The sequence below is a fragment of the Macaca fascicularis genome, chromosome 13 (assembly GCF_037993035.2).
Source record: "Macaca fascicularis isolate 582-1 chromosome 13, T2T-MFA8v1.1".
NCBI classification, from domain to species: Eukaryota; Metazoa; Chordata; class Mammalia; order Primates; family Cercopithecidae; genus Macaca; species Macaca fascicularis.
Window position 1 is genome coordinate 17,060,155 of NC_088387.1, and position 13,310 is coordinate 17,073,464.

Below are 13,310 nucleotides of genomic sequence, written 5' to 3' on the forward strand. Positions count from 1 at the left end.
CTACACAGACAGGGTCTCTTGTTTGATCCCACAGTGCACATATACCCAATGACTAGCATTTGGCTGAGCAGACAGCAGACAAACTAATTATTTGCTGAATGACTAAGAATTCTGACTGCAGATTTCTAGGCTTCATCCTTGGAAATTCTGACCCTGAATTTCTTAATCATCCACAGGTGACTGATGATAACTCCACCAGACACCCAGGCCCATCTCCTCACAGAGGACTTCAAAGCTGTCCCTGCATGCTCTTACTCAGGACCCCTTCCACCTCAGTGCACAGAGGCCTCTGAAGTGACCCTGACACTTGGAAGAAATGAGAAGAGAGCCTCCTCTGAGAAACACTAGGGAAGCTAACTCAAGATGATTAATCTTTAGTGAAGACAGTATCATGAGAAAATTGTCAGTTTACCAGAATGGCCCACAACCAGAAGCATCCTATGCCTGAATTTGGTGAGGGTGGGTTAAGTACATACAATGCTTTTTTTTTTTCTTTGAGATGGAGTCTTGCTCTGTCGCCCAGGTTGGAGTGCAGTGGCATGATCTCAGTTCACTGTAAACTCTGCCTCCCAGGTTCAAGAGATTCTCCCACCTCAGCCTCCTGAGTAGCTGGTTTTACAGGAGTGCGCCACCACACCCAGCTAATTTGTGTAATTTTAGTAGAGACAGGGTTTCACCATGTTGGCCAGGCTGGTCTCGAACTCCTGACCTCAAGTGGTCTGCCCGCCTTGGCCTCCCAAAGTGCTAGGATTACAGGCATAAATCACCACACCTGGCCGTAAGTATACACAATTCTTAATTCACTGTGCTACCAGAAGCGAAAACATTAATTAACTCCATAGACTGAAGAAATTTAAAATTTTAACTTCATCTAAGATTAAGTCTTCCAAAAGCTTATATGCAACAGCAGCACTGATTTGATGCACTCCTCCCTCTTTCTTTTGTGTTTACTCTGGTGCAGGTGCTAAGAACCAGGGAAATAACAAATGCAAACAATGCAATGGAAAAGGAATCCTCAGTCTCATAAGAGAGTTTACAATAGCATTTGTCCCAAGGATCTCATGCTTTCCTCCATGCAAACACTGTTCTGGAATGCTACATCAAATCGATTTGATTCCGTACACTAAGGATTTGAGTTTCATAAAGTCTGGGATACAGCACCATATGAAATTACCAAGGAAGTTTCTACAACTTTTAATGCTTTATATTACTGAGAAAGGAGGTATTCAGATTCTAAAATTCTTATAACTACGCTGTAATATGGCAAGAAACAATCTAATCTCCGACTCCCTACAAGCACTCTCATTCTTCCTCTATAATATGTTTCGCTAAGCTTCACTCATTCCAAAACTTTTACAGAAGAAAAACCAACAGAAAGTGTTTTACTTTATTTTAAATGATTCCTGAGGACTGGTATGGAGGCTCACATTTGTAATCCCAAAGCTTTGGGAGGCTGAGGTAGGAGGATCACTTGAGGCCAGGAGTTTGAGACCAGCCTGGGCAGCATAGTAAGACCCTGTCTCTACAAAAAATAAACAAATAAAAAGAAGAAAATGATTTGTGTTCCAACTTACCTTTATGAAAACAGTTAAATATATCATCTGTCTCAGATAAATACAAAAATAAATCAAATAATGAGGGTACTTTCCTTCAGTTACTCATGTCAGCATGAACTGAAACAGGGGGCCTCTGTCATACATTCTTCATCATGTTTAACTCTTTCTGAGTCAGACAAGGACTTAAAAAGCAAGACTCTTCAAAAGCAAGAAGGAGTCAAGTGATTCAAGAAGCACAATAATTAGTCATTACCAAATGATTCTATATCGTGGTTTTGGGAGATTCTAAACAACACATGCCCCATCAGCCTGGATATATAAAAATATGCAATCCTCTCTAACTTCCTCTTTGGTTGGCTTCCCAAGAACCCAACCCTACCTGACCGGCTTGTTTTCTGGGCCCACATCTGTAAAGCCCATTTCCTCCAGTTTGCAGCGCCTGTAAAGCTCATAGTGCCTGGTATGGGTCTGCTCTCGCAGGTCCTCCATGTTTGTACAAATGAGCATTTCCCGCAGCTTTACAAAGTCACAGTGGTTTTCATTTTCCACTAGCCAAAAAAAAAAAAAAAGAAAAGAGCAACACTGGATTTTAATTCCTGGCACACAATTAAGTGTTTGCTGAATGTGAAATAACAAATAGCAAAATGATCAGTTTGTTTAATTGCTACGATTATTTTATACAGGTAACTAAGGAAGAAACTCTTGCAGTGTAAACACTGTATCATAGGCAAGGTGAATTAACAGACCAGGAGATTTACTTTAAATTTAGTAGCCAATGGACCACCAGGAAATAGCAAAAAAGACACAACTTATTGTTAACCAACTGTTCTAGTTATTTCACACGAATATTTTGTTAGCAGTTTACAAACTATCCTGAAGACATTTCACATAATGTTTAAAAAGAGTATATAATATTAGTTCACTAAAACTTCAAAGTAGTAAATTCTACAAACTCAAGAATACTATCCATCCACGCTATAATTATCAAATTCATTTTATACAACACATTTATGATCCTGTGTTAGACACTATTCAAAATTAGTGAACACACATGATCCTTCTTCTATGTTTACGGTGACTAGAGGACTACAAATAAATATGTGTTATTGTGACCAACACTCTTTGGTATAATTATTACTTTTATATTTTTTATAAAATTAAAAATGTTACATTTTCTCAATATTTTTCACTAATTATAAAATTTATCAATTAAGAAAAAAAATCAGCATTTGGAAATCTATACTAGTAAGGGTAATCTATTCACCATTAATTAGCACTATAAGTGCTAATTAATGAACCATACAGTACTACTTACTTACTCATTATAATGTCAGATAAATAATCTAAATGTCAAGTGGATTTAACTTTTTAAGTTGGCTGACTGGTTTATTCTGGAAATAGCTGGCAATACTTTGATCAGTAAAAATAAATAAATTTATAAGATGGTTGACCGTCCTCAAGTTAAGTGGTAATTAGTGATGTTTTATGTCTGAACACTAGTTTCTACATTCACATTTGGATCAGAGTGCCCCACTGTTGTTTCCCACCTACTGACAGGGTACCGCGGGGAGGTAATGTGTGTGTGGCATAATGAGAAGGGGGAGGCCCTACATGGCCTCCAGACTTTGGCTAAAATAGTACACAGCCAACTCCTCTGACAACCAATCACATCCAAACTAAGCATCACCCCAAAGGTGGCATGAAAGGCAGCTTTGAGATTACTAGATACATATTTCTAGTCATCCTTTGTCTCATGTACCTTGTACAACACCCCAAGGGTACTGGCGAGCTTTGACCATCTTGTTTCCAACTTTCACCTCATCCATACTTCCCACAACAGCAAATGGCAACTGTCCCTGAAAAAGAATATCAAACACATCTCATACCAGTGTGATAACTGACTAGATAAAAGACATTTTATGTAAGAGAGAAGAGAATAATTTATTAAATAAACCTATTAAAATCAAATGGTCAGCTATGCCTCAGATTTTAAAACCTGCCAGTGAATATGTGCTAACTGTTCTACAAGAGTCATCTTTGAGCCCCATAAAGAAAAGTATTTACATGCAAGGCATTATGCTATTGGGAATACACACAAACAAAAAAAAATCTTATTTATTTTTATTTTTATTTTTTTGAGACAGTCTTGCTCTGTCGCCCAAGCTGAAGTGCAGTGACATGATCTCAGCTCACTGCAGCCTCCACCTCCTGGGTTTCAGTGATTCTCCTTCCTCAGCCTCCCGAGTAGCTGGGATTACAGTTGCTCGCCACCACACCCAGCTAATTTTTGTATTTTTAGTAGAGACGGGGTTTCACCATGTTGGCCAGGCTTGTCTCAAACTCCTGACCTCAGGTGATCCACCTGTCTTGGGATTATAGGTGTCAGCCACCACACCTGGCCGAAAAAACAATTTTCCCCTAAAAGACAAAGATAATGTTGAGGAAATTACACATACACACACCCACAGTATACATATTGTGTATGTAACTATACAATAGTGTATTCCTATTCTGTGTGTACAGTGTGTGTGTATAGATATGATACTAATATAAAGTAGTATACAAAGTCCCAAATTAATGTCAATATAGTAAATGTCCTAGAAATTGAGAGGAGTGAGAGATCACTGGGAGCAGGAAGATACAAGCTAAGCCAGATCAAGAAGAACAAGATTTAGATGGATGAGCAAATTGGCAAGAAATGGCTTAGAAAAGGAAAAGATTCTGAACAAAACATAATAGCTAGGTTCAGGGGCAGGGAGCAGACTGGTCTGTCTGAAGTTGAGGATTAATACAGGGGAAAAGTCTAATGTAAAAAGTATTAATTACTATGTTTAATATTTTTAAATTGACATATTTAGTTTCTTAATGGTGGCTTTCTGAATATTCTAGGTGAGCACAAGAAATAAAATTAGATGTAAAGACAATTTAACATACAGGAATTAAGATCACCTCATTTACATTAGTTTTTTTATAGACTTAGTTTAGGTACATTAATATAAAAGTGGTATGAAAAATCAGAAAAGGAAAATAGAAGAAATGGAATGAACAATTATTCAAAGTCACTGGTAGGCGCTTAACAAAGGTGACATCATTCATCCCTCACAACCATCCTTAAGATGGGCAGTATTAACCTAACTTTGTAGATATGTTAAGTCTCAGGGAGGTTAGTAACTCCAATGAACATATGGCCAAGCCTGTCGGATTTCAAAACCCATGATCCTACAAAATATAAGCAGGTGTTTTAAAAATGTGTTAGCTTCAAGAAAGTAAAATAAAGAACTTAGTAACCTTCCATTGTATTAAACTAAAAGTTACGTGAATGTAACTTGGCACCATAAGAGAGAAGGAGCGTAAATACTAGCTTTAAGAGGCCTCCTTAAAGATTTTTTTTTTTTTTTTTTTTTTGAGACGGAGTCTTGCTCTGTCCCCCAGGCTGGAGTGCAGTGGCGCAATCTCGGCTCACTGCAAGCTCCGCCTCCCGGGTTTACGCCATTCTCCTGCCTCAGCCTCCCGAGTAGCTGGGACTACAGGCGCCCGCCACCTCGCCCGGCTAGTTTTTTTTGTGTGTTTTTAGTAGAGATGGGGTTAGATTCTACAGCATGCAAAGAGAGGCTGTAAAGTCTTCTCATGTTTATAAAGACAGGGTAGGAAGGTGTCATCTTTCTAAGGCAATTACATACGGTTCCACAAAAGGTATATCCCAGTCTCACAAATGTATCACTTTATTTTGGTGAAAGCAGGGTGAAAGAAAAATATGCTTAAAAATAAATTCTCCTTATACTTTTTCCAATTTAAAAAATAAAACAATTTCTCATACTGGACTTTTTGAAAATTCACCTTGTTTGAAGTCTTTTTGGAAGACACAAGTGAAAGTATATTAGTAGCAATATTACTCACAAATTAGTTTTATTTTCACATGGAAAACAATTAACATTCAATCAGGAGCTCACATTCATCGCAGCATTGACCTTAGCGATAGTGTCATCATCCGTTGGGAACTGGTATATCTGGACACCATTGCTGACCAATTCACTCATGAGCTTGATCTTAAACTTCTGTAATTCAGTTTTAGAAACCGTATCTGCTTTGGCAATCACTGGTATAATGTTTACCTATTAAGAATAAAGAAAAACAAAATCTTATTGAGGATTTTTTTTTAATCCTGCAGCTGTTTTTTCACTCAAAACCATTCATTCTTTTCCCTAAACCTAGATTGGAGGGCTGGCAAACTACGGTCCATCTCGCTGTTGATTTTTATACATAAAGATTTACAGGAACACTGCCATATCCATTTACTTGTGTACTGTCTACAGTTGCATTCACACTACAACAGCAGAGATGAGTTACTGCTGCCAGAAACCATAGGGCCTGTGAAGCCCGGCGTATTCACAGCCTGGCCCTCTGCAGAAAAGGTATGCCAACCCGGACCTAGATGGCCACTCTCCTGTATATATACACCCCTTACACGCTCATTCCTACAGATGCTGGCCACACAATCTTTTTTTTTTTTTTTTGAGATGGAGTCTCGCTCTAATCCAGGCTGGTGTGCAGTGATGCAATCTCAACTCACTGCAACCACTGCGTTCCGGGTTCAAGCGATGCTCTTCCCTCAACCTCCCAAGTAGCTGGGATTACAGGCACCTCAATCAATGCTTTCAGAAAGCAGAACTCTTGTAAGATTAATCTTTCATTTGAGTTTAGGTTTAGAAATCTCACATTTTCTTTTCTCTCAAAATCTTGCAATTTCATCAAACACTTAAAAAGTAAAATGTGATAAAAGGTAAACTGAACTGGCTCCTTAATTCACTAAGAATTTTTATTTTTTTTTTATTTATTTTTTTATTTTATTTATTTATTTTTTTTGAGACAGAGTCTTGCTCTGCCGCCCAGGCTGGAGTGCAGTGGCCGGATCTCAGCTCACTGCAAGCTCCGCCTCCCGGGTTCACGCCATTCTCCTGCCTCAGCCTCCCAAGTAGCTGGGACTACAGGCGCCGCCTCCTCGCCCGGCTAGTTTTTTGTATTTTTAAAGTAGAGACGGGGTTTCACCGTGTCAGCCAGGATGGTCTCGATCTCCTGACCTCGTGATCCGCCCGTCTCAGCCTCCCAAAGTGCTGGGATTACAGGCTTGAGCCACCGCGCCCGGCCAAGAATTTTTATTTTTTAGTAATCTAAGCACTAAGTAACCAGGGTGATTGATCCCTCAGCAAAACTAAAAGACAGGTGAAGCTTCTCTTTCTGCCTCTTGTTTCAGGACTGACTCCAAGCCTACCTATGCCCCATTGTCACAGACTTACTTAGACAGCAGAGGAAGGAAACCGTACGTACTAATACCAATTAAAAGTGTTCATGATGCAAAGGAATAACTTTCTCAATATTATTTAAAGTCCTATCACTGACAGAGGGGAAGAGATATGGGGCTGTGAAGACCGAATAACTTGTAAATTTAATATCCCCACAAAAGACTGATAGCTCCACAAATTTGTGACTGGTGGTTCTTAAGTTTTTTAGTTTGGTTTTCATCAAAAACCTCAGGCTAATCAGTCATATGTATCAAGAGAGTAAAACCACAATGTAATTTTCAGATTAAAAGTAAAAAATTGGCTGGGCATGGTGGCTCACACCTGTAATTCCAGCACTTTGGGAGACTGAGGCAGGTGGATCACCTGAGGTCGGGAGTTCGAGACCAGCCTGACCAACATGGAGAAACTCCATCTCTACTAAAAACCCAAAAAAAGTAGGTGGGCATGGTGGTGCATGCCTGTAATCCCAGCTACTTGGTAGGCTGCAGCAGGAGAATCGCTTGAACCCAGGAGGCAGAGGCTGCAGTGAGCCGAGATCACGTCATTGCATTCCACACTTCAGCCTGGGCAACAAGAGTGAAGAAAATGTGGCACATATACACCATGGAATACTATGCAACCATAAAAAAGGATGAGTTCATGTCCTTTGTAGGGACACAGATGCAGCTGGAAACCATCATTCTCAGCAAACTATCACAAGAACGGAAAACCAAACATCGCATGTTCTCACTTATAGGTGGGAATCGATCAATGAGAACACTTGGACACAGGAAGGGGAACATCACACACTGGGGCCTGTTGTGGGGTGGGGGAGCGGGGAGGGATAGCATTAGGAGATATATCTAATGCAAATGACGAGTTAATGGGTGCAGCACACCAACATGGCACATGTATACATATGTAACAAACCTGCACATTGTGTACATGTACCCTAGAACTTAAAGTATAATAAAAAATAAATTAAAAAGAGGAAAAAATTATAATTCCTATTCTATTCTTAATTTTTTCTCTTCTCAAATTTCACATTGATGCCAAGTATATATCTGAATGTATCAGTCTTCCATATGCTCCAAAGGAGAGAAATTTTTTCTATCTATCTATGAAATTAATGGCAGAAAACTTTCTAGCAATCCTAAGTAAACAACTTTCCTGTTAAATTAGTCAAAGTACATAAACATTTTGATGCCAGGTCCTTAGTTTCAATATTATATACTTAGGTATTCAACGAATTATGCCAAGTTAATAACTTAGAATTGCTTGCACAATAAACTGCAGTAGACTGAATACTAAACATCAATGTTTACATGACTATTAGAGGGAGGGAAAGTAACAGATATTGCCCAAAGAGGGTCACTTGCCACCAATGGCATAAGAGAAGATAACTTTCCATATCAAGCGGTTGAGTGTTCTGATTTTGAGGAACAGAAGACAACTATCCGGAGGCAGCCTGGGGAGTTGGAGAGATGAGGTCAGCAAGCACACCTCTCATCTTTATGCAGTGCCCTTGTGTAAGTTAGAATTTCCCTACACCCGCCAGCTGCCCCTACAAAAAATCTGGGTATTGCTATTTAAAATGGGCCAAATCAAGTAATTTAAGCATATCCTGGTTTTTCCTTTAAACTTATAACAAAACTTAGGTGTTAACTTCCTGTCTAGTTTGTACAATAGAAAGATAAACACAGGATTTTGATAAGGGAGTCCCAATTTTAGAATTCGTCTCTCATCAACTGAATAAGGCAGAAGTGAGTAGTGACAATCTTTAAATGAGTGCATGATACCCGTGACCTTTACTGTTACCATAAAAGATTTCATTTTGGTTTGAATGAAATAAGGTATTGGTCAAAAGGTAATATTGTAATGCTCATCAATGTCTTTACAGCTGCCCCCCTCATCATCTGTGGGTTCTGCATCCACAGATTCAACCGAGGATCAAAAATATTAGGGGAAATTTTTTTTTAAATGACAATACAATAAAAATTATACAAATTTAAAAATACAGTATAGCAACTATTCACATAGCATTTACATTGTATTAGATTTTTTTTTTTTTTTTCAAGATGGAGTCTAGCTGTAGCCTAGGCTGGAGTGCTGTCGCGTGATCTCGGCTCACTGCAACCTCCGCCTCCCAGGTTCAAATGATTCTCCTGCCTCAGCCTCCCGAGTAGCTGGGATTACAGGTGCCTGCTACCATGCCCAGCTAACTTTTTGTATTTTTATTTATTTATTTTTTGAGACGGAGTCTCGCTCTGTCGCCCAGGCTGGAGTGCAGTGGCGCGATCCCGGCTCACTGCAAGCTCCGCCTCCCGGGTTCACGCCATTCTCCTGCCTCAGCCTTCCCAGTAGCTGGGACTACAGGTGCCCGCCACCTTGCCCGGCTAATTTTCTGTATTTTTAGTAGAGACCGGGTTTCACCGTGTTAGCCAGGATGGTCTCATCTCCTGACCTCATGATCCGCCCGCCTCGGCCTCCCAAAGTGCTGGGATTACAAGCATGGGCCACCACACCTGGCCTGTAGTAGGTATTATAATGAGTAATCTAGAGATTATTTAAACTATATGCAAGGATACAAGTAGGTTATATACAGTCACGTGCTACTTAACCATGGTGACATGGTTTGGATTTGTGTCTTCGCCCAAAATCTCATGTAAAATTGTAACCCCCAGTGTTGGAGGGGTCTGGTGAGAGGGGACTGGATCATGGGGACAGAGTTTCCCCTTGCTGTTCTTGTGGTAGTGAGCAAGTTCTCACGAGATCTGGTTGTTCAAAAGTGTGTAGCACCTCCCCCTGCTCTCTATTCCTCCTTCTCAGGTCACATAAGATACACCTGCTTTCCCTTCACCTTCCGCCATGGTTTTAAGTTTCCTGAGGCCTCCCCAGCCAGGCTTCTTGTACAGCCTAAGGAACTGTAAGTTAATTAAACCTCTTTTCTTCATAAATTACCCAGTCTCAGATAGTTCTTTATAGCAATGCAAGAACGGACTAATACACATGTTGATAGGAATGTGAATATGACCTTAGGTGATTTTGATGCTGTGTGAACATCACAGAGTATACTCACACAAACCTTGATGTTATAGCCTATAACACACCTAGGCTGTATGGTATGGCTCACTGTTTCTAGACTAGAAGCCTGTATAGCACGTAACTACACTGGATACTGTAGACTAACTATAATACAATGGTAAGTATGTGTATATGTAGGCAACTATAATACAATGGTATGTGTATATCTAAACATATCTAAATACAGAAACATATAATACAGTACAGTAAAAATAAGGTATAATCTTATGGGACCATTATTCTATATTTGGTCTCTTGCTGACTAAAATATAGTTTTGCACTGCAAGACTGTCCTACACTATTTTATATAAGGAATTTCAGCATCCTCAGGGTATTGAAACCAATCCCCCTTGGATACCGAGGGATGACTAGGAAGCATCTAGAATTAGTTATTACAAGAGTTTGCAGGTTGAACTGCTGGTTCAAGGTGCACTGCCTCTGAACAAGTGCTCATTAGCTCTTCCATTTATTCCTGAAAATCCACTAAGGGAATACATCAATATAAATTGCTCCTGGCTAACACTTCTTAAAGACTTCTGATGACTCAAAGGTGGGTGGGTTGGCCAGTACCTCGAATACCAATACGTAAATATCCTCAATAAACTGTGCCTGTTAATTTTTAAATAAGTTTTAAATAACAATAAATAACAGAGGTCCTTCATATATGCCAGGCATTGTGCTAAATGCTTTGTAATGTTCATCTCAGCTAATCTCCCCAAAAGTCTTAGAGTGAGCTCTCTCTAGCGCTTTTTTTTTTTTTTGAGATGGAGTTTCACTCTGTTGCCCAGGCTGGAGTGCAGTGGCGTGAATTCAGCTCATTGCAAGTTCCACCTTCCGAGTTCACCCCATTCTTCTGCCTCAGCCGCCCGAGTAGCTGGAACTACAGGTGCACGCCACCACACCCTGCTGATTTTTTTTTTTGTATTTTTAGCGAGACAGGGTTTCACCATGTTAGCCAGGATGGTCTCGATATCCTAACCTCGTGATTCGCCCGCCTCAGCCTCCCAAAGTGCTGGGATTACAAGCATGAGCCACCGCGCCTGGCCTCTGGCACTATTTTACACATGAAAAATTGAATCCGAGTTCATCCAGGGCCACACAGCTGCTAAGTGGCGGGGCTGAAGCAGAATCCAGGCAGTTCAGCATGACGGCCATGTCCTAACCCCTCTTGACTGCCTGTTTTATACCCGGACGGGGAGACCTCAGCTAACTTTTAAGACAACCTTCTTTTTTTTTTTTTTTTCAGATGGAGTTTTGCTCTGTTGCCCAGGCTGGAGTGCAGTGGTGTAATCTCGGCTTACTACAACCTCCACCTCCCAGGTTCAAGCGATTCTCCTGCCTCAGTCTCCCGAGTAGCTAGGGCTACAGGCGTGTGCCATCATGCCCGGCTAATTTTTGTGTTTTTAGTAGAGACAGGGTTTCACTATGTTGGCCAGGCTGGTCTCGAACTCCTGACCTTGTGATCCACCCACCTTGGCCTCCCAAAGTGCTGGGATTACAGGCATGAGCCACCATGTCCGGCCCAACAACCTTCTTATGTAAAATAAGAGGCAGATAGTTTACAGGGTAGTTTACACTTTTATCATAAAAAATAAAGAATATATTTAAGTCACCAAAGTTGGAAAAGATTAGATAATATATACTTACACAGTATACTAAAGCAAACTTCTATGGCAGATAGGCTCTTACTGAGCATGCCTATTTGCTAAACCCTCTATTTACATGGATCAATTTAATTAATTTTCATATCTGCCTCTTGAGGTAGTTCTTCTCCCTAGTTTTTATTTAAAAGTGGAGGACACTGAAAATCACTTAAGTTCACTGAGGCTCAGAGGGCTAAAGAAACGTGCAAGATCAGACAGCTAGTAAATGACAGAGCCAATATTTAGAGCCATCCTCCACTGACACCAGCTTCTACAACTCTTTATACAAACTACCTCATGTTGCTCCACTCTAGCTAAGACAAAACTGCACACTCTTGTTTTTATGTTCCTTTAACAAATATGAATTTCCACATAATCAGACTCAACTATGAAAACAACTGGTTAAATGGTTAGAACATCTGATCACATGTGATCAGGTGAACAGACTGTCATATAAGCTACATCAATTTTTGCTAAAACCAGGGGACCAAGTGACTAGTCAAAAGTAAATCGACCGATGTGCCAAAGCTTCACTAGGCAGGCCTTCAGGCTTTCCATACAGGTTTCTGCAGAGAAAGCAGCAGCATCCAGAACCTTGGATTTTGAATTCAACTTACACAGTTAGTAACTGGATCATGAAAGCTTCATTTCGCATACCATTTGAGATTATGGAAAATTCTAATGTTTCTTTAATATAAGATTACTGTCTTTAGCCATCTTTTAAACAAATATAAAAATCTGAAGTGAGTTAGTTTATGAATTTTTCTATAGCTCCCCCAAATTTATATATAGCTCCTTGACTCGGAAATTCAAAAATAGGTTTTCTCTGTATGGTCCAAATTAAAATCTATTTTACGACAATATCTAATGAAACATTAGACCTTCATCCTTGTTAATGAAGTTCTTCTCACTTAATAGTTTCATAAAGTAAATTCTGCAATAAAAATGTAGAAAATACCCATGTTCTGGCATGCAATTTAATCACTAAAAACGGAACTACAATTTTATTGCAATATTCCTTCTTTGCATCTCATCTTCCAAATTGAATTTCTCTGAAAAAATAAGCTAGATGGAAATATAAAATGTTTTAAAGATTTCCAGGCACTGGGCATGGTGGCTCATGCCTGTAGTTCTAGCATTTGAAGAGACCAAGGAAGGAAAATCACTTAAGTCCAGGAGTTTGAGACCAACTGGGCAACATAGCAAGACACCCAACTCTATAAAAAAAAAAAATTAAAAAGTTAGCTGGTGTGGTAGTACATGCCTACAGTCCCAGCTACCTGGGAGGCAGAGGCAGGAGGATCATTTGAGCCCACCAGTTTGAGGCTGCAGTGAGCCACGATCTCACAACTACTTCCAGCCTGGGTGACAGAGTGACTCTATCTCTAAAAAAAATAATAATTAAAAAAAGATGCACAGGATAAAAGTTACAATACATACCCATATTGTAAAAATATTTTAATAGTTCAAAATAAATATGAAAGTATGGTAAGTTGATTCCTTTCCCCAACCCACCTTGCTGTCAAGGTTCTTCATGGTTAAGAGATCAAGTGTCTTCAGAGAGTGGCCTGTCGGTGAAATGAAGTAGAGGCACACATGGATGCGAGAATCATGGTAGGTAAAGAGAGAACGCTTAATCTTCAGCTCTTCTTGGAGATAGGCCTCAAACTGAGCATCTATGTAGTCAACTATTGGTTGGTAGCTGAAAAATTATTTAAATGTTTAATACAACATTATTTGTGCTACCT

General features: G+C 39.7%; 1 protein-coding gene across 14 annotated transcripts in view; it reads right to left on the minus strand.

Moving 5' to 3' along the window:
- Positions 1-13,310, minus strand: part of SEPTIN10 (septin 10) — a 70,034-nt gene that overhangs the window by 19,115 nt on the left and 37,609 nt on the right. For 11 of the 14 annotated variants that reach the window (XM_015433379.4, XM_015433376.4, XM_005575244.5 and 8 more), the window contains 4 exons: positions 13,078-13,264; positions 5,507-5,668; positions 3,316-3,412; positions 1,936-2,104 (listed from right to left, as the gene is read on the minus strand). In XM_015433379.4, the coding sequence (XP_015288865.1) occupies positions 1,936-2,104; positions 3,316-3,412; positions 5,507-5,668; positions 13,078-13,264 (615 nt within the window). Of the gene's footprint in view, positions 1-1,369; positions 1,523-1,935; positions 2,105-3,315; positions 3,413-5,506; positions 5,669-13,077; positions 13,265-13,310 lie in introns of those variants that run through there. The other 3 variants (XM_074011244.1, XM_074011245.1, XM_065526794.2) reach the window with 1 other exon arrangement.